Source organism: Cololabis saira, chromosome 16 (assembly GCF_033807715.1).
Source record: "Cololabis saira isolate AMF1-May2022 chromosome 16, fColSai1.1, whole genome shotgun sequence".
NCBI lineage: Eukaryota > Metazoa > Chordata > Actinopteri > Beloniformes > Belonidae > Cololabis > Cololabis saira.
The window spans coordinates 37,737,013-37,758,184 of record NC_084602.1 but is presented as its reverse complement, the minus strand read 5'-3'; the positions used below and the strand labels follow the sequence as shown (position 1 = coordinate 37,758,184).

General features: G+C 45.6%; 1 protein-coding gene across 1 annotated transcript; it reads left to right on the top strand.

Annotated features, from left to right (window-relative positions):
* Positions 1 to 291: 291 nt before the first annotated feature.
* On the top strand, positions 292 to 19,209 carry hivep2b (HIVEP zinc finger 2b). Its single transcript, XM_061743870.1, has 7 exons — positions 292 to 515; positions 7,084 to 10,925; positions 11,437 to 11,594; positions 11,738 to 11,913; positions 12,931 to 13,029; positions 13,115 to 13,875; positions 18,270 to 19,209. Exons 2-7 carry the CDS (start codon positions 7,185 to 7,187, stop codon positions 18,630 to 18,632), a joined length of 5,298 nt encoding a protein of 1,765 aa, XP_061599854.1. The 5' UTR covers positions 292 to 515; positions 7,084 to 7,184; the 3' UTR covers positions 18,633 to 19,209.
* Positions 19,210 to 21,172: the final 1,963 nt, after the last annotated feature.

The following is a 21,172-nucleotide window of genomic DNA, read 5'->3' as shown; positions in this document are numbered from 1 at the left end:
CGCGGACTCCTGTTACAGCTTTTACAGGAGTGACAGTGTGGAGCAGATAAAGGAAAAAGTGGCATATGAGCTGGGATGTGTGGTTGCACGGTGATGTCCGGCAGCGTGGATCAGCCCTGCTTTGTGTGCAGAGAGAGAGGCAGCTGCTGCCGAGCTTTCAAACGCAGCGAGAGAGAGGGAGGGAGAGGGAGAGAGGGAGAGAGGGAGAGGAAGGAAAAGCGCCCTTAAACGTGGGCCGTTGTGTAATCCCTCACAGGGCCCCTTTGCTATTTTTGTGCCTGGGTCCGCACGTCACGGTTGGGTATTTTCTCTGGTGACTCGCTCGCATCAATAGATCTTCTAATGTACACCCGGCCGAGCCGGCGGCTCCGTGACTGATGGGACTCGCTGATTTGTTTTATTATCATTATTGTTGTCTCTGTCCGGACGCGGGGAGAATGGAGGAATGGAGTACGCGGCGGCAGGAATGTCACATGTGACTGTGGATACGGGACAGGGGACGATTCAAATGTCAGGTTTGTATGAGGATTATATTTGATATGTGAATGTCAGCTGCGGCGCGAGCGACTGCCTGCCCGCCCGCCCGCCCGGCCGTCCCTCTGTCCGTCCGTCCGTCCTCCCGCCTCCCTGGCCGCCTCGCCGAGGAGCTGTTGATTCATTCTGCATGCCGCCGCTTTCCCCCCAGCCGTCCGGCTTCTCCCTCAGAGCCGCTCGTCTCCTCGTGATATTTACGGGCTGCCTGGGGGGTGAGACCTCACTCCCGCTTCCCCTTTAACGGCCAACTTGGAAACATCTAATGATGTAACGATGCAACGATGCTGCCCGTCCCCCCCCCGTCCCCCGTCGCCCCCCCAGGGGGTCGGTGGGGTCCGTCAGCAGCATCCCCCGGCAGATGCCGTCCCCTCCATCCCCTACTGTACCTCCGTCAGCCCACGGCCGTCCCGGCGCACACCTACCGCCGCCCACCCGCCTCCCGGCGCGTCATCGCTGCTGTGTCATATATTGTTGTAGCGGCTTGTTGCAGCGAAAACAAGAAGTCTGACTTGTCGACTCCGTCCCTAACCCCCCCCTTACCCCCTCACCCCCCGTTTCCCCCCGGCGTGCTCACTTCAAAAGGTATGCATTGTGTCTGAGGGTCTTATCTCATTGTCACTCTGCACCCCCCCCCCCTTTCCCTCCTCTCGGAGGATGGAAACTAAGCAATGAGGTCACCTTGAAAGGGAGCTCCCTTCCAGGCCTCTGAATATTACCCCCCCTCCATCTCCTCCACTCCTCCCACTGAGTTTACCTCCGTCAACCTCTCCGCTGAAACGTGGATCACTCCAACCCCAACCCCCCCCCCTCTCGATCCTCCATCCCCACTTAAAACATCCTTCAAAAATCTTTTTGCTGCATCCTCCTCCAGATCTGCTCAGCCACACAAAAGCCGTCACTAAGAGGATGTTCGGGGTGGAAGACTCCCCCTCTCCGATGCTTTTAAAGCATCTTTCGAGAGTCACCTTGGTCTCTCATCCTCCACTCCGAAGCGCGAGCGGCGCGAGCTGCGCCGACGTAGAGAGAGGAAGAGCGAGAGGATGTCCTAATTAAGGGGAACTCAGAGGGTTTGAACCAGATAATCTTACATAACCTCGTTAGGGAGGACACGGCCATCTGATACTGAGAAGATGGCACCGACGCGTCCTCGGATACCTATCCCCCGTCGGCGCGGGGCGAGAGCCGCTGCACTCCAACCGCCGGAGCGATGATGCCAGGCGAGTCAGGCGTGTTTACAGACGGGACGGCATGCGGTTGCTGCCAACGTCGTCCAGCCGGACGCGACACGACACCAGTTTCTGATGAGAGTAACAGCTCCAGAGGAAGGAGGAACGGTGTTTCATTATTATGAATGTAATGTGTGTTTGTGAATCCATCACAGCCCCCATGTTGCTAACTCCTACACGGATAGCTTTTCCTTTCAACAGGATCTATTCTAAGAAACAGTCTTTGCTCGAGCGCTTATGTCCAGTTGAATGAAGGGAAATCGAAAGCTGATACAGAATGATCTCCTCGGTTTGTTTTTCTGTTTGGAAAGGTGTCTTTCTGCTCAGATTTGTATATTTTGACATCACAGACCCAGATCAAAAGGAGTACCGCCGCCACGAAAGTCACAAAAGCAGTTCCTCAAACGACCACTAGAGGGCGAGTCCAAGCGCGAGTCACGTTTCAGTCAAAATAATCAGTTATAATGTTACACTGCAATAGAAATAAGCTTAATATTCCTAGATCTAGTCAAACTGTCTTAACTTGAGCAAAAATAAGTACCAATGGGGTAAGAAAAGTATTGACTAGAATTGAATCGGGGGGGTTTATGTACCATATCAAGCTAAATCATGCAAAGCTACAAGTTTTTTTGTTAAGAGACAGATCCGAAGCGTCAAACCACCGAGAATAAAGACCTAACAGAGCAGAATCATTTATTTAAAGATAAATGGTTCATGCTGTTAGGTTTGCTAACAGACCACCCTGTCCCCTTTTCCACCAAACCGGTTCCAGTCCTGGCTCTGGTTCACAACTTGTGAACCAGCTGAGAACCGGTTTACTTTTCCACAGCTCGGGTGCTAAGAGGAGCCACGTCATTACGTCGCTAAAAACGTCAGTTACGTCTCTGCCTTTGTGTGAAAGTTGCAGCAACAACCAGGTATCTGCTCTAACAGGACTTGGTCCACGTAGCTCCTCCGTGGACACATCTCTAAAAGACAGGTTGTCTCCTCCTCCTCCCATGATGCTTTGCTGCATCCAGATTCATTCTTATTTGAAAATGTCTCAGTCTCCCAGTCTTGCTGTTGCCGTTGGTCTTAATAACTCCCCCCCCTCCGCTTACGTAAGCGGTTCTTTCCTCTAGACCAGCAAAGATATGCTGCTACCTTGGAACAGGGTTTTCTGGCCCGGAACCAGTTCTTTGTCAGTGGAAACAGAAACCCTGGTTCCAAACTCAGGCCCAGAACCAGAACCAGACCTGGAACCGGTTTGGTGGAAAAGGGGTATGTGTCCGGGTTTGGGTTGGCCTGGAAGGGTCTGGTAGCTAAGCCCAGCTACGTGGTCGGTAGGCAGCCATCCAGACCCGTCCAGACCCTTCCAGGTTGACTAAAGGCTGGATTATGGTTCTGCGTTAAATCAACGCCGAGCGTGCGCCGCAATCGGCACCCCACGGCGCACGCCACGCCGTGCCAGACGCGCACCTCCCAAAAAATGTACCGTATTTTCCCACTATAAGGCGCACCGCATTATAAGGCGCACCAAATATCTGGTAAAATACCGTACTATAGTGGCTGGGGCTGAGTTACGTATCTACCTGATGGAGCTGCGCTACAGGAAATGCTACAAAATCCTACAGCAAATGCAACAAAAAAACAAGGAGAAAAGTACCGTATGTCAAACTTTATTAACAAAATAAAAACCAGCTTTGCTCCGTCTCGTCAAAGTCTCCATTATGCGAGTCAGCGTCGCTGCTGTTGTCTTGAACGTCTGTGACCATTCCTGACGTTTTTAGCACCGTTACTTCAGCAACACCAACTACATTACCCACAATCCCCCTGACTACAGTAACAGAAATTACCGTAATGATCATATATAAGGCGCACTGCCGGCTTTTAGGTGCGCCTTATAGTGCGGAAAATACGATAACTATGCGTCAAGAGGTCGCAGACCAACGCAGACGAGAGGGCTGTGATTGGTTTGCTTGGAAGCAACGCATTTCCGGTTCCGGTTTGAAGTAGTCGTGAACTTTCAGCGCTCTTTTCTTCGTGTATGTGTGATTTTTTTTTTTTTGTTTGTTTTTTTGCACAATAGTTGTCCTTATCTCTTTGATTCACTGTGACCGGAAAAGTCGGATAAACCATTCAGGAAAAGAACGCACCCCCTAGCGGTCGCGGGGGGTATTGCACCGCGGAGAAATGGAGTGACAGAGAAGTCCGGAGGGTCCACGCTGCGTCACGGCAGCGGCGTAGGCTCTGCGTTGGTGTAGTGCAGAACGATAATCCAGGCTTAACTGCACTATGATGGCGACCCAACCGAGGTCCAAACCGCGAGAGCTAGCTAACTGATCAAACAACCATTGGTCCAAGAATCTAGCGCAGAAGTTTCGGATGTTATTTCAGGGCGTAAGGCTGAATTATGGTTCTGCGTTAAACCTACGCCGTAGCCTGACCTGCACCTCCCAAAAAATTTAACTACGCGTGGAGGCGACGCAGACCCAACGCAGACCGAGAGGGCTGTGATTGGTTCGCTTGGTAGCAACGCATTTCCGGTTCCGGTTTGTGAAGCAGTAGTGAAGTTTCAGCGCTCTTTTCTTCGTGTGTGTGATTTTTTTTTTGTGTTTTGACTTTTTGCACAATAGTTGTCCTCATCTCTTCGATTCACTGTGACCGGAAAAACCCGGAAGCTAAACAAAGTATCAACTAGCGCTCTAGGGGGATTTTGCACCGCGGAGAAATGGAGTGACGAAGACGTCCAAAGGGTTGACGACGGTGTCACGGCAACGCCGTAGGCTCTGCGTTGGTGTAACGCAGAACCATAATTCAGGCTTTAGACAGCATCATAGCTTAGCATGAGCGACGATACACAAAAACAGTCAACTTGTAACTCCACCTGCTATAAAACCGTCCGCTTTAAACCGTGCTCTAGTGTTGTGGCTGAAAACGGAGCTCTCATCCTTTATCCTTGTGGTGCTTCGACCAAAGAATATCAAAGACGCTTCATTAACGCCAGAGGAAGCATCAGCTTTTGAGAAGAAAGCAAAAAGGGGGCAGAATATGTCTCCTTTGAAGCCCACATAAACAAAACATAGCTTGTTAAAGGCTTGAAGTAATCTCTCAAAATGTGTGCAGGCATACCGATACGGCGCCGGGGAAGGTGTGCCAATCTTTTTAAGTAAAAGCGCCACAGCTGAAATCAATTATAGTAAAAGAACTGGTTTGGCTCGTCTCGCTGATGTATTATTATATATGACACCATTAGATTATTAAACGCCAAGCATCGGTGTGTGAGGAGGTTTCTGATGAAGCTGTTGGAAGCAGGAGCTGGTGGGCGTCGATCCGCAGGAGGAAGCAGAAAAACTTATACAAGAGAAGAGTAACTGAATAGAAAATACAATATGTCACTATTTACAACAAAAAAACTCTACTTTAACATTCATAACAGTTTGTGCATTGAATAAATATAGGTATTACCGGCTCTGTAGTGGACTTGATTACCATAAAATGCCTTAAAGGAGAGACATTTTGTTAAGTTCCTGAAGTTAAGTTAATGAAATATCCAACAAGCTTTGGTCAAAATAAAACACAAAAACGGTTCAAAAGCTCTGTTTTTAACCGTTTCTTCTAGGGGTGTCCAAGTTGACGCGTTAACAACGGCACTTTATTTGTTTGTAATTTAGTTTTTGTATCCCCAGACTTAGGAGAAGGGGATATTTTTTGAGCCTTTTATTTTCCTACATATGAGGTTAGACATAATTACAGGGAAAATTTTAATGACCAATGCACTTCTTGTACAATGTTTGTGATGCATATGGTTCATTGTTTTACACTGAGCTGCTTAAAAAAAAACAAGGAATCTTAAGTTAGTCTTTACAAGTGTAAAGTTGGGGACTACATTGTGTTTGTATTTATGAAGGAATGTTACATTCAGGTCAAAAGCTTTTTTTGTGGAAAGTTGAATAAACATTGGCATAAAGCAGCATATTTGCCCTTTCTCATGTTGTTAACAGTATTAGACCCCGTCCACACGTAGCCGGGTATTTTTAAAAACGAATATTTCCCCCCTCCGTTTATAAAAAAAATTGCATCCACATTACATCGTTTTTTAAAAAAAACCCTTCCACACGTAACCGAAGATCTGCGTTTTCGACCACATTCATAAGCATTCTAACCTGTAGATCACCTGCGGCTCCCGGGGAAGCTGCACCTCCGTGGAGGCGCGGCTCTGCGGGCTCGGCGGGGGCTCGGCGGGGGCTACACCGTACGGTGCGCGTCGCCGCGTACCCTACAGCGTAGGCTCTGCGTCGGTGTAACGGTGTCAAGAGCAGAGACCATTTATTTAATAAATAGCTTGGAGAACAGATGCTGGATCCTCTGTAGTTCTGTAGTAAACAAAAGTCGCACGTCAGAGCAGATTTGTTGTTGTTTTGGCGCATAATGTGACGTTCGAAAACGCAAAACTCCGGTTGTGTGTGTCTACACGCATCTACATAAACGGAAAAGATTCAAAAATCTTCACTTTGCCCGGAGTTTTTTTAAACTTTCGTTTATTTGCGTTTTCGTGTGGATGACAGGTCCAAACGTAGGAAAATATCTCCGGTTTAGCAGATATCCGCAGATATCCGGCTACGTGTGGACGGGGTCTTAAAAACATAAAAAAAATACCTTGAGGTAATGTAGAACAGCACAAAATGTGTGAATAAATATGCAATAAATATGCAATAAATATGCAATTAATATGCGATTAATCGCAGTTAATTACAGAAATCATGGATTAATTAAGATTCAAAATTTTAATCGTTGGCCAGCACTAGTTTCTTCACAACTCTGATCAAAACTGGAGGTTTTTAGGGGGTGGAACCAGACACTCGACTCCACCCCTTTTCCGTGAGGAGGCGTGGCCAGCTGAAACACAACAACTCTCTGAATGAATTGTTTTTAAGACGTAACTGACCTCCAACAAAAAGTGTTTTGAACTGACAGCCGCTTCAAAAGACTGAATATTACGCGTTCAAGCAAAGAAAAATGTATGTTAAGGTTAATCCTTTAAAGGTTTAGATAAAGGAGTTAATGCTGAAATAGTTTTACACATATTCACAATAAACACACACACACATAGGAGCGTCTGCCAGAGTTACCTTTGCACTTTTTTTCCATTCCTGCTGTGATGGAGCTCATTATGAGTTTTACACACCAGTTTTATTTGGGGAACTTTTGGGCTAAAAGCTTCGAATGACTCAAGATTTTACTTTATGCCATTTTTTTCCATCTTTACAGCCACGATGTGAATGTTTGGGGTTGGAGTTTGTTTCGTGTTGCAACTCTCATTTTCTTTCCCTCTTTCTTCCAGACGACCCTTCCCCGCAGTTCACCTACACGTTACTATCGCCACAGCAACGGAGCAGATATCATCTTTGAAAATCAATCGCAAAGGGAAGTGACATCGGACTCATGGAGTCACTCGAAACGACTGCAGAGGTGAACATCTCCACCGAGGGCCGGGACGGAAATGCCGCCCAGAAAAAAGGCACATTTGAGGGCGAACAGGCTAAGAGGAGACCAGCGGTCGAACCGGACAGTAAAGCGTGGCACCAACAACTCGAGGAGGCGAAGAGCAGAGACGCGTGTGGTTTCAATGAAATGTCTGACTCAGGGAAATCTCTGCAACTCGAAGACCAGCTCCCCCAAGTCCCGCCTGCAAGCCATCAGGAGCACGAAGGGTCTTCGTATCCACCGCAGTCCGCGAAGTCGGTTTACGTCGGCAGACAGAAAGCCCCCACGTTGCCCGAAGTCCAGCAACAGAGTTCCCAATCGGGATCAGCGGATCCGCTGTCGGAGGCGTCCAAGGTGGAGCAGAAAGCACAAAAACCAGGGAAGTACGTTTGTGATTACTGCGGACGGGCGTGCGCCAAGCCGAGCGTGCTGAAGAAGCACATCCGCTCCCACACCGGGGAACGGCCCTATCCCTGCGTCCCCTGCGGGTTCTCCTTCAAAACCAAGAGCAACCTCTACAAACACAGAAAGTCCCATGCTCACTCAGTCAAAGCTGGCACGGTGCCATTCATGGATCTGGGTTCCTACAACACCAACGCAGACCAGGGGTCCTTTGAAGGGGAAGGAGAGCTATTCTCCGACGCCGAGCAGAGCACGGACACAGACGAGGACACTCTTAACGACCCGCTGCTGCTGCTCGACTCTCCGATGGAGGGGTCGGATAACACTGCTGTAAAAGTACTGAATCTCATCGCTCAGAGAAAGGGAGCCACGACAACGACAGCTCAGGACGGTTCATCCCAACCCCAGGAAATCAATGCGCCCCCCGTCACGGCCGAGGCCAGTCGTGCAATCCAATCTTGCACGATCAAACAACGGCTCGCGCTTCGACTGTCCGAAAAGAGAAGCAGCGACTCCGAGCACAACCTGTCACTGCCGAGTCAGTCGAGCAAGGGCAGCACGGACTCCGGTTACTTCTCCCGCTCCGAGAGCTCGGAGCACCAGGTCGGTCCTCCGAACACCAACGCCAAATCCTATCAAGAAATCATGTTCGGAAAGTGCTATCGGCCCAGCCCCAAGCAAGCCACGGCATTCGTGGCTTGCAGCGCCGACTCGGGCGGCTACACAGGCTCGGAGAAGGGCGTGTCCCGCGTTTTCACCCAAGAAAAAGACACAGTCGAGTCAATCAAAATAAACACAAAGTCATTAATTAGGGAGGAGGGGAAGGAGTTGCTGCTGGACGCTGGGGGCGACCTGGGGCCTCTGATGAGAAGCAACTCCATGCCAACGTCATCGGCAGCGTGTCTGACGATGCCTCAGTCCCTCCGGGGCAGCCACTCGTTCGACGAGAGAGCGAGCACCGGGGGCATGAGGAGACTCAGGCGGCAGGCTGCCTTCGAACTATCGGCGCACGACGGCCACACCGACAGCGACAGCCACGGAAAGATGAGCGAGAGTAGCGTTTCACCCTCCGGACCGGAGATGGAAAGCTACCCCGCCGTGGCTCCAAATATGAGCCAGCAGAAACATGCGATGGAACTGGCAACGCGGAAGCGCCGCAAAGAAAAGAGGGAGGAGGAGGACTTGCCGGGTCAATACGAAGTCCATCGCGAGCAGTGTGAGGAAATGTTTGACTCGAGCAAGGACTACGATTTAAAACAGGCTGCGATGGGCATCATGGCTTTGGGGAGAGGATACGTGGACAGGTCTGAGATGGAGATGTCAGTAAGCCCTGAAATACCGGGTCGAAAAACCATGGGGAATGTAATTTCTGTTATCCAGCACACAAACTCAATCAACAGGCCTCACTCTGAACAGTCAGACGCTTTCAGATATCACAGCCAGAGGCTGGAAAATACATCTTCCTGTCAGTCGATGGAGATGAGCGACTCCGTCGAGGCGGAAAGTGACGCTAGGCTGAGGCAGTCGGTTCAAATGGGGCCCAAACTCGTGCGGCAGCCCAACATACAAGTCCCAGAAATCCGGGTCACCGTTGAGCCTGACAGTCCGGAAAAAGCTCCAGAAGTGCCGGCGAAGGAGCCGGAGAAGCACGGGGACGAGTTTCAGTGGCCTCAGAGGAGTGAAACTTTAGCACAATTCCCTCCGGAGAAGCTCCCCCCGAAGAAGAAACGGCTTCGCTTGGCTGAAATCGAGCACTCCTCCGGCGAATCTAGTTTTGAGTCCGCCTGCACCAGTCTCTCCCGCAGCCCGAGCCAGGACAGCAATCTGTCATATAGCTCCACTTTCTCCTTCGACAGGGAGGAGAGCATAAAGTCGGCCTCTCCAGCAAGGCAAGATGAGTTTGGCAAACCGCTGGAGCTCTTAGCCGTGCCAGGGAGCGGGCACTCCCTCTCCGTGCTCAACCAGCGCCAGCAGCACGAAATGAGACGCTCCTCCTCAGAGCAGGCGCCCTGCAACCTGCGCAAGGAGTTCCCAGAGGTGCGCAGCGTGTCATTCGACTACGGCAGCCTCTCCCCGACTTCCAAAGTTAGACACGTGGACGTCAGCGCTGCGAGCGAGAGGAGGAGGGGCAACCTGGTGCGACAGGAGTCGCTGAGTATGGACACCGAGGTGCCACACGTCCCGTCGTTTACACAGTACCTCGGCAGCACCTCCCCTCCGTTCGCTGCCGTCCTGCCGCAGACTTTGCCAATATTTTCCACCGGGAACACATTTCACCCGCTGCCGCACCCCAGCCTGTTGGTTCCTGTCAGGATTCAGACCAACGTGCCGTCCTTCGGCAGCATCACCTACACCTCAGTGTCGCAGATTTTTGACTACGACGGCGTTGGCTCTACCACATCCGCTATTCCGAGTCACATTTCCCGCCTGTCTGGATATCTCGAGCCCCACGGCATATTAGCTCACCCAAAGGCGCCCGCAGCTCAAACCCTGAACGCTGAAGCCCTTGATTTGTCGTCGGCTAAGCTCAAGACGGGCATCCCTCTATCGCTGACCTCCAGGACCATCTCCACCACCAACGCCTCTAGCGGGGGTGCGAGCAAGCGGATGCTGTCGCCCGCCAGCAGCCTGGACCTGTTCATGGAGGTCAGGCAGCAGAAGCGGGTGAAGGAAGAGAGGATGTTCGGACAGATCGTCGAGGAGCTGAGCGCCGTGGAGCTCGGAAAATGCAATTTAAGCGAGAAGAAAGTGCTCGCTTTGGAGATGCACGGAGCATCAACCCCCTGTGCTCAGAGGGACTTGCACAGGACTACGTTCATCGCGTTTCAGAAGACGTCGGAGGCGGCCGAGCGCGGCGTGGAGATGGCTATGGAAAGTGGGTCTCTTGAAACGAGCTCCGTGATATCCGTCAGCGAACTGAAGGAGCGAGTGCAGATGGATATGGGGGCACAGCTGGTGACCAGTCGAGACGTTCTGATCTCAGACGCTGAGCATTCGAGGGTCTTATCTCAGTTTCCAAGCCTTCGCACGACGACAGGTGTGAGCTGGTGTTATCTCAACTACACTAAGCCGAGCTGCTCGCGCGGCGGAGCGCCGTTCGCCTCGGCGTACGCCGCGCTCCGCGGCGCCAGCTCCCACAACCCCAACCCTCTGGAGCTGAGCACCAGCACCGCCCTGGCCCTGCTGCGGTCCAGGCAGAGGGGAGACAAGGTTATCTACACCATGGCCGCCATGTGTCAGCCTGGCACGGGGAAGCTGGTCTCGTCCCTCATTCTCTGGAGGCAAACCGTGGAACAGGTGAGGAAACGAGCCCATCTGTCTTGGACGCTGAGAGATACATACTTGGGGTTTTTTGAGTGCAAAGCATATTTCACGGCTTATTTAATAACTCTTCCTCTTTTCGTGGGGAAGTATAAGCGATGAGATATGATGTTCTCATGTTGCACCTGAAAATCTCATCAAGATATGTTTAATGGAGGAAATTATCACCTTCAGTCTGACGAACTGAAAACTCTGTTAAGTGTCTACAAAGAGCCATTGCTCGCTGCTAAATATATATCTTTAATTCATCATTTGCAAGGAGTATTTAAAAGGAAGGATAAAAATACCAGACACTAGAAATATGTTCAGGTGAATAAGGGATTATAAAGTCTCTACTCCAGGATGCTGCACGGCATAAAGCATGTTTACAAAACATGCCTTGTAAGGCTGAGTGTGACACACAACACTGGACGCATCGCGTTACAGCGTCGATGTGGTGCCCACTGCAGAAACAGGTGTCAACACTGCTTATGCTCGTCTGATTCAGCTGCAGCGGAAACCAGAGCCCAAAGAGGTGGACATCACCTTCGGGAAGAAGGTGAAAGACATCAGCTGCAGAGCGAAAACTGCCAAGGAGGAGTGGAAAGAGCGGGAGGCCTCCGCAACCCCGGCAGCGCCGACGCGGATTAAGATCTTCGAGGGAGGGTGAGTCGAGACACGAGCTGTCACAACACTCGTCATTCCTGCTTACTGGAAGTGCTGCTGGTATTTTAAGACGTTAGCCTCTGCTAACATCGTAAAAACTGTGCTTTTTTTTATCCAAGATTAATGCCTCGTCTCTCCGGCAGGTATAAGTCCAACGAGGACTACGTGTACGTCCGGGGTCGAGGCCGGGGGAAGTACATCTGTGAGGAGTGCGGCATCCGCTGCAAGAAGCCGAGCATGCTGAAGAAACACATCCGGACCCACACGGATGTGCGACCGTACATCTGCCGGGTTTGCAACTTCGCTTTCAAAACTAAAGGTGAGAATTGTAGTATTATTATTATTATTATAATTATTAATATAGTAATTGTAATATGGAACTGGCAGCTGCCATCAAAAGTCCTCTAGTTTAATAAAAACCAGCAAGTTCTTCCTTTTATTTTTTAGTATTTCATGGAGGTTCCATGCACCCCTAAATCCAGCTATTGGCAACAATCCAGCTAAGGATTAAACTGGAGTTTCCCAGAAACCCTCGTATACATGCACAAGAAGTCCAGTTCTGATTGGTCATTCAGGGACCAATCAGAAGGCTGACAAAGGGTCAATTCGACTTTCTGTTAGTGCAAGTGAACGTACTTAATAACTAGGGCTGGGCGATATGGACCAAAAGTCATATCTCGATATTTTCTAGCTGAATGTTGATACTCGATATATATCGATATTTTTTCTGTGCCATAATTGGAGTTTCCCCCAAAGCATTATAGCATAGCATCTCTGTTAGCATCTCTGTTAGCTTCTCTGTTAGCATCTCTGTTAGCATCTCTGTTAGCATCTCTGTTAGCATCATTTTTTTCCAAGGCAAACCCTTAAAAAAACAGTCAGTTTTAATACAAAGCCTCGTGCCAAATGTCACACAGGTTCCTTTATTAACAGAGGTCTGCACAATATCAAAATGTATAAAACAAATGAAATACAAATAAACTGCTTGCATATATAGAATAAAAATGCTTCTTGAATAAAACAAATATCCCTTTCCTGCATAACAATTAAATTAAAATACACTGCAATTAATACAATGTAGACAGTAACAGGCAGACTTTTCCACTGAGGTTGACAGTTGTGCAAATAACAAAACATTTGTGCAAATCTCAAATAAAACATTCAAGTCAATTTGTCACAAAATAAGCTATATCAAAATTATAAAAAAAAAATTAAAAAAAAATGAAATCGATATAAACGATATCTCGTACCATATTGAAAATATATCGATATATATTAAAATCTCGATATATCGCCCAGCCCTATTACTAACGTTTGAGACTCTTTGTGCCTCCAGGAAACCTGACGAAACATATGAAGTCAAAGGCGCACATGAAGAAGTGTCTTGAGCTGGGAGTGTCGGTGACGATGGACGAAGCCGAGATACAAGAACACGGTAAGACGCCGATGACTTCCCATCCTGCGTATTTGGTGGTGAAGTCCAATAAACCCAACTAAACGAGTGCGCTTGTCGTTCAAAGCGGACGAGATCCAGCGAAACTCCAAGGCGGGGGCGGCCGCGGCGTCCAAGCACCAGTTCTCCGACGCCGACGACTCCGACGGCATGGACGAGGAGGCGGACGAGATCGACGAAGACGACGACGAGGACGACGAATACGAGGGCGATTCCACCCCGAAGCTTCGTTCGAGAAGCACGAGTCCTCAGGCGGTCGGGGTGACGTCCCTGTCGGTCACGGCCACGGCCGCCATCCACAGCTGCTCGCTGGCGTCCCTGCCCGAAGCCGACGTCGGGCAGCAGTCCCTCAGCAGACGCCTGGTCCCCGACCACAGGGAGAAGTCCGTGGACGAAGACTCTCTGACCATGCTGTCTCCGGAGCAGACCAGCGCTCTGTTCGACCCGTACTCGTCCTGCCTGCTGTCGCCCGGCTGGGAGTCTCCCATCAGGGAGCCCTCGCCCTCGCGCCTGCGCTACCCGTCCCCGAGGAGGGAGCTGTCCCCGCGGGGCCGCTCCTACCCGCGGTGGGACGCCTCGCCGCTGAGGCCCGGCTCGCCCGGCTTCAAATCCATCCAGCACCCGTCCCCGGTCTCCATGGAGCGGCCCCTGTCTCCGGGGACGGAGCTGGCGGGGAAGAGGGACTCGTCGGTGAGGGGCCGGCAGCGGGTGGTGCTTAGGGCCGTGTCGCCGCGCAGGGGGTCGCACCAACATAAAGGCGGCGGCGACAAAGGCCGACACCACGCCAAGCTGGAGATGAGTCTACAAGGAGCCTTGGAAATGGAAATGGTACGTAGCACCTTTGGGGAATAGTCGAAGGCAAATTACTCTCAGTGTTACTCCTCTCAAAGCACGACGAGACGCAGGTTTTCTTTTACGGGTTTATTCTTTGGTTCATCTTCTTGAACCTCCCAAAACCGTGAAAACTCGTTGGCTGCATGCATGAATGAGAGAAAGTAAAGTCCTTGGTGACTTAAGTCCTTGTCCTTAACAGTCTTTGAAGTTGCGAATATACTTAATAAATTATCTTAATTCGAGAGTTTGTTTGCCAAACCGTCTCGTGAAGCTGCTGCTCGTTCCCGCCAGTGAGAGCGGGGTCAACTCATGTTCCGGTTTCAAAATAAAAGCTTGCGCTTAAAACACAGGTAAGTATACAAAATAACCAAATAAAATTCATTATAAAAATATCAAAACCCTTTGCATGAAAACACTAAATTAACATGTAATGAATGCTTGCATCTGTTACACTCAGTGAACAATTTCCTGCAAATTTTTATATTTTATTCTTCCTTTTTTTGTATAGATATCTTTATTGAGGGCAATAACAAAAAGAAAAAAATAAGATTTACAATAACAATATAATTATCAATATTTCCACCCCCAAACAAAAATAAATAAATAATAATAATAAGAGAAAAAATAAATAAATAAATAAATAAATAAATAAAAATAAATACAACAGCACACCCCTCTCCCGTTCCCTCCCTCATATGGTCAATAATTACATCATTCAAAATCATTTAACTTATTTTCACATATGCCTATCAATACTGGAACAAATGAATAATAAATTAAATAATCAATTCCTGTGTAAACACATTCATTAATATAGTAGATGATTCAGATCATTAGTCCAATAAAGGCAAAAAATCCCAAAAAGGTCCCCAAATAAGGTCAAAGTCTCTAGTTTTTTTTCTAACGGAATACAGTATTTTTTCTGGAGTACTATATGATGCCAGTTCATTGATCCACTGTTTGGGTGCTGGGGGTTTTCTGATTTCCAGTTTTTTAGAATACAATGTTTTGCCGCAGTGCCTGCAAGCAGAATGAAATACTTTTTATGATAAGTCATATTTAGTGAACTGATATCTCCCAGTATCCAGACTTTAGGATCAAGAATATGGGATTTTAAAATGTCAGAGATGTTTTATTCTTCCTAACAAGCTGCAAAGGATGTTTAGTCCAAAATTTGCTCAAATTTGGCAATAAATGAGAAGGTTGTAAGGTTTTTGTGGCACTAGTGGCCTTTATTGAGAAAGTAGGACAGGAAACGGGGAGACATTGCAGTATAGAGCGACAGGCCGGGACTCGAACCTGCGCTGCCCTCACGAGGACTAGAGCCTCTACAAATGGCGCCCGCTCAACCCACTGGGCTATCCAGGGGCGATAAATGAGAAAGTTGACCCAGGTTGAGTCTGACTGCCTAAACTAGACCAGGAACCAATTTGATTGGGTGTTTGGGCCTCAAATGCAGCCTAGGGGTTTGAGCTGGTACTAAAGTTGCTTTCGTCAACGAAAATTATGACTAAATATCGTCATCAACGAACCTTTATCACCTGAGGAAAAAGAGACGCAACGAAAATGCTGGTCATGTGACGATGACGATAATTAAATATACAGGACTGTCTCAGAAAATTAGAATATTGTGATAAAGTTCTTTATTTTCTGTAATGCAATTAAAAAAACAAAAATGTCATACATTCTGGATTCATTACAAATCAACTGAAATATTGCAAGCCTTTTATTATTTTAATATTGCTGATTATGGTTTACAGTTTAAGATTAAGATTCCCAGAATATTCTAATTTTTTGAGATAGGATATTTGAGTTTTCTTAAGCTGTAAACCATGATCAGCAATATTAAAATAATAAAATGCTTGCAATATTTCAGTTGATTTGTAATGAATCCAGAATGTATGACATTTTTGCATTACAGAAAATAAAGGACTTTATCACAATATTCAAATTTTCTGAGACAGTCCTGTATAATGCAATATCGTAGAGGAATAAATACCAGACAGGAAATGTAGATTACAAAATAAAAACTCCTAAACTGCTAAAATGCGTTTTTCATTTTCGTTGACCAAAACAAGATGAGATGGAATGTTGTAAAAAAGATCCTTAATTTCCATTTTTTAAGTAGTTTCCTCTGGTTTAATCTTTGGATCCACTTTCCTACATAGACGTGGAAAATAAAACCCAAAGTGTCGTCGAAAAAGAAAAAGATGGGGAGAAATGAGGAAAAATAAATATGTTGTAAACTCAAATTAGAGTCTTCTGTATCTGGAATGAATGTATTCTCGAGTCTATAAGGTAACAATATAATAATAATAAGATAACCTTGTTTGAATTGTAAAATGGGTTTGGCTAAATACAATCTTTGACTAAAACTAGACTAAAATGGACAATTCTGACTAAAATAAGACTAAAATGCTCAGACTTTTAGTCGACTGAAACTTGACACGACTAAAAGGAGAATGAACGGGACTAAAACTAATAAAAACTAAAATGATAGCTGGACCCAAAGACTAGACTAAAACTAAAACTGAAACAGGCTGACAGAAACAACACTAGCTGGTACCTGAACGCAGAGCTTTGCGTCAGGAAGGACTGTCACTACCTTATTTGAGTCCCTACCCTATTTGAGTCACACATGCGCAGTCGCGTCCAACGTCGTCGGCCATCTTGGAAAGCAAAATACGGCAACACCACTTGGACAAACTATATATATAAAAATAAATGGAAAAAAAGGCAAACCCTCCATAATATGTTTTAAAAACGAAATAAAAAATTATATAACATCTATAAAGGTACTATCAAAAGAAAATCAGTCTAAGTTACAATCTTGCTACGCTTAAACACTTTTGTTGAAATGTAAACCCCTGTGATTATTTTATTTTGTGATTATTTTATTTTGTTTTTTTTATTTAATCTTAGAAGATTATCTTGGAAAAAATGTATAAGTATACTTATTCGCTTGTGTGTTGTGAACTTGGTATGTTTCAGTTGCAAACAAATGTTTCCTCAAAGGAATTTTGTACTTTTGATATGTTAATTCAGATCAGAATTCAGATCAGAAAATACTTTAAATAAAGTTTATTATAAAAAAAACTACTCACAATAAGTTAGGGATATTATTATTTACAGTACATGATTGCTTTTCCTATTTGGTCTGAATTTTAATGAAATAAGTAAAAGTTCCCTTTGATATTACTAATGATGAATGAGAAGAAACACCATTTTCATTAGTTTAATATTACCCCAAAAATTTAGACAATAAAAATAGTCTCTCACAATATCCCTAACTTGGGGCACAACAAGGGCATTTGAATAGCCAGACCCTGTGAAAGAGGCCATGGAGGTAGTTGGTGTGAAGGAAGAGGATGAGGAGGATGGGGTTAGATGAGAAAGACACCCTGAAGGATTCCTCCGGGCCTCACCTGTAACACATTTCGGTCAAAGCTCAAGCCAGAACCCAGTCAGGCCCAGCTCTAGAGCCCAGAAACATCTGGAAGAAGGAATAAAACACTTACCTGTTATTATTTTGGCCGTTTACTCAGAAAATGAAGTATTGCAGAAATAAAACCGACCAGTTTGTCAGATCTAACCCAAAGTTTTATGGAAAGGCTGCCACTTTAGATTTTTTTTGTATCACTTTCTTTCTTCATGAGATCAACATCCTGATGCTTTAAAATCCTTTAACACACTGCAAAAACTCAAAATCTTAACAAGAATATTTGTCTTACTTCTTGTTAAAATGTCTCATTTTTAGTCAAAAAAAATCTCATTACACTTAAAACAAGAGTCATCACTGGAAAAACAACAATTTTCACCTGTTTCAAGTAGATTTTCACTTGAAATAAGTAGAAAAATCTGCCAGTGGAACAAGATTTTTTTGCTTGTAATGAGAAGATAAATCTTGTCCCACTGGCAGATTTTTCTACTTATTTCAAGTGAAAATTTACTTAAAACAGGTGAAAATTGTCAAATAACAAATTATTTATCTGGTGATGACTCTTGTTTTAAGTGTAATGAGATTTTACTAAAAATTAGACATTTTAACTAGAAATAAGACAATAAAAAATAAGACTTTTTGCAGTGTATCTGTTATTTTTTTTGGCCGTTTACTCCGAAAATGAAGTATTGTCGAAATAAAACCGACCAGTTTGTCAGATCTAACCCAAAGTTTTATGGAAAGGCTGCCACTTTAGATCTTTTTCTATCACTTTCTTTCATGAGATCAACATCCTGATGCTTTAAAATCCTTTAACACCATCAATTCTTCTTTCTTTTACATAACTCTGACACGTCTCCATGATTTCTAACCAATATATTTTCTCTGTGAGATGTGTTCCTGGCTGAGGTGAAAGCTGCCGCTGACGCTGCCAGTTCTGTCGTTGCAGGATCAAAGGAGCGGCTTGGCGCCGGGTCTGGTTGGTCCGGCCAGTTCTCAGCACCAGAACCTGCTGAGCCACCTCCCTCTGCACTCGCAGCAGCGGGCCGTGAGTCTGATGCCCGTCGTCCCCGTCGGAGGACTGCCGGCACTGCCGTCGGCCTCCCCGCCGTCCCACCGGCACGACGCCGTTAGCCCCCCGCCGCCCAGCCCAGCCCAGAGCAGCAGCAGCCGGGACGGCTCCGTCCTCGGGGCCGACGACGGCGGAGGGTTCGCTGGGGGTCACGACCCCGGAACTGGGCAGGAGGAGAGCGTCCAGACCTGCCTGAAAGCCATCGCCTCGCTGAAGATCACCACGGAGGACCCGCATTGAGACGAGGCCTCGGTCTGCACTGCAAAAACTCAAAATCTTAACCAGAATTTTGTCTTATTTCTAGTTAAAATGTCTAATTTTTAGTCGAAAAAAATCTCATTACACTTAAAACAAGACTCATCACTGGAAAAAAAACAACAATTTTCACCTGTTTCAAGTAGATTTTCACTTAAAATAGGTTTTTTTTGCTTGTAATGAGAAAATAAATCTTGTCCCACTGGCAGATTTTTCTACTTATTTCAACTGAAAATTTACTTAAAACTGGTAAAAATTGTCAAATAACAAGTTATTTATCTGGTGATGACTCTTGTTTTAAGTGTAATGAGATTTTTTGACTAAAAATGAGACATTTTATCTAAAAATAAGACAAATATTCCAGGTAAGATTTTGAGTTTTTGCAGTGTGATCCAGGGACTGATGCCCCGGCCCCCCCAAACCCCCCACCTCCGCTACACCTTGTTGAGCCGCATTTTGTAATAACGGTGCATTTTGTAATAAACGTCCAAAATGTAATAACTTTTTTATTGCATTTTGTAATAAAGCCGCATTTTGCACACTGCAAAAACTCAAAATCTTACCAGGAATATTTGTTTAATTTCTAGTTAAAATGTGTCATTTTTAGTCAAAAGATCTGATTACACTTAAAATATTTTTCCACTGGCAGATTTTTCTACTTATTTTAAGTGAAAATCTACTTGAAACAGGTGAAAATTGTAGTTTTTTCCAGTGATGAGTCTTGTTTTAAGTGTAATGAGATTTTTTTTTTTACTAAAAATGAGACATTTTAACTAGAAATAAGACAAATATTCTAAGATTTTGAGTTTTTGCAGTGTGTAATAAACTACCCCAACGCATTTTGTAATAAATTTTGCTGCATTATGTAATAAGTTATTACATTTGGAGAAGATTATTACAAAATGCACTTGCAACTTTTTTATTCTCTAGAAAATGTAATAGCATGGTGTATTATGATTATAATTATAAAGCATAGTTTATTTGTTTGTTTAAAGTATTTTAAAGTATATGTAAAAGCTAGGCATACCAAAACCACATCAAGAATAGTTATATAAACATCCAACAAACCTTATTATGCTTCTTATAATACAGAACAAAACTCTGGGTATCAAAATTTAATCCATTCGTAAACATTGTTATTACATTTCCTAGAAAATAAAAAAGTTGCAAGTGCATTTTGTAATAATCTTCTCAAAATGTAATAACTTATTACATAATGCGGTAAAATTTATTACAAAATGCGTTAGTGCAGTTTATTACAAAGTGCGGCAATTTATTACAAAATGAAATGAAAAAGTTATTACATTTTGGACGTTTATTACAAAATGCGGCTCAACACACCTGCAACCATCCCGGGCCCTTTAGGCCCATCACCTCGCCCCGTTGGAGGTGATACCGGCCCGGCCTGGCCCGGCCCGGCCCGGGGGAACAAGCAGGGTGTTCCGAGGTGCAGCATCATGACTGGGTGCAGGTGCAATATGGGAAGATATTATGCTAATATGCCTTTGTCTGACATAGTAGTTGTTATGGAAGAGTATTAAGGCCATGCAGGAGAAAAAATATTTTAGAGGAAGATTTTTTTTTTATTGTGCACTTTGAGAAAAAAGTTGAAATGTCGAGAGAAAAAAGTCGAAATGTCGAGAATAATGTTGAAATACAATAGAGGGAATGCATTGACGTCACTTTCCCACTGGACCAGCCCCCTTACTGCACTGAGTGGCAAAACATCAGTAAAAATGTCTGCAACTAGTGGAGAAGACGGGATAACAGCCGATTATCAGCTTAAATTAGCGTCAGTTGGACTTGACAGTGACCCGTACAATTACCCCAAGAACCAGTGGTCCATGGACATTAATATTTGGTACAGTTACCAAGAACCAGTGGTCCATGGACATTAATATTTGGTACAGTTACCAAGAACCAGTGGTCCATGGACATTAATATTTGGTACAGTTACCCCAAGAACCAGTGGTCCATGGACATTAATATTTGGTACAGTTACCAAGAACCAGTGGTCCATGGACATTAATATTTGGTACAGTTACCAAGAACCAGTGGTCCATGGACATTAATATTTGGTACAGTTACCAAGAACCAGTGGTCCATGGACATTAATATTTGGTACAGTTACCAAGAACCAGTGGTCCATGGACATTAATATTTGGTACAGTTACCAAGAACCAGTGGTCCATGGACATTAATATTTGGCCATGAATCCAGTTTCCTGATATTTATATGTACTTAATTTCTACGCCGGGGAAATACACGAAGCAAAGCTTGAAGGCATACAAAAGTCTTGACGCTTGGTCCGACTTCAAGGCAGGATTTGTTGTAGAAATTAAAGTGATGAGGACACCGAACTTTATGATTTGACCGTTTAACGTTAGCTACCCAAAAATCCAACATTACCTGATACAAAATGGGAACCGCAAATCCACGTTTCGGTGCCTGGAATCCAGTTGTTTCTGCGAATTGCAGCGATCCATTTGTCTCTCTTAAGCTTATTTTTCAGCGGTCTGTAAAAC

Bases quoted from the DNA above. Each gene is read 5' to 3' on its own strand.
- hivep2b (XM_061743870.1), top strand. From the start codon at position 7,185: ATGGAGTCACTCGAAACGACTGCAGAGGTGAACATCTCCACCGAGGGC. The intron at 10,926-11,436 runs GTGAGGAAACGA...CGTCTGATTCAG, and splicing joins GGAGGCAAACCGTGGAACAG to CTGCAGCGGAAACCAGAGCC. The intron at 11,595-11,737 runs GTGAGTCGAGAC...TCTCTCCGGCAG, and splicing joins ATTAAGATCTTCGAGGGAGG to GTATAAGTCCAACGAGGACT.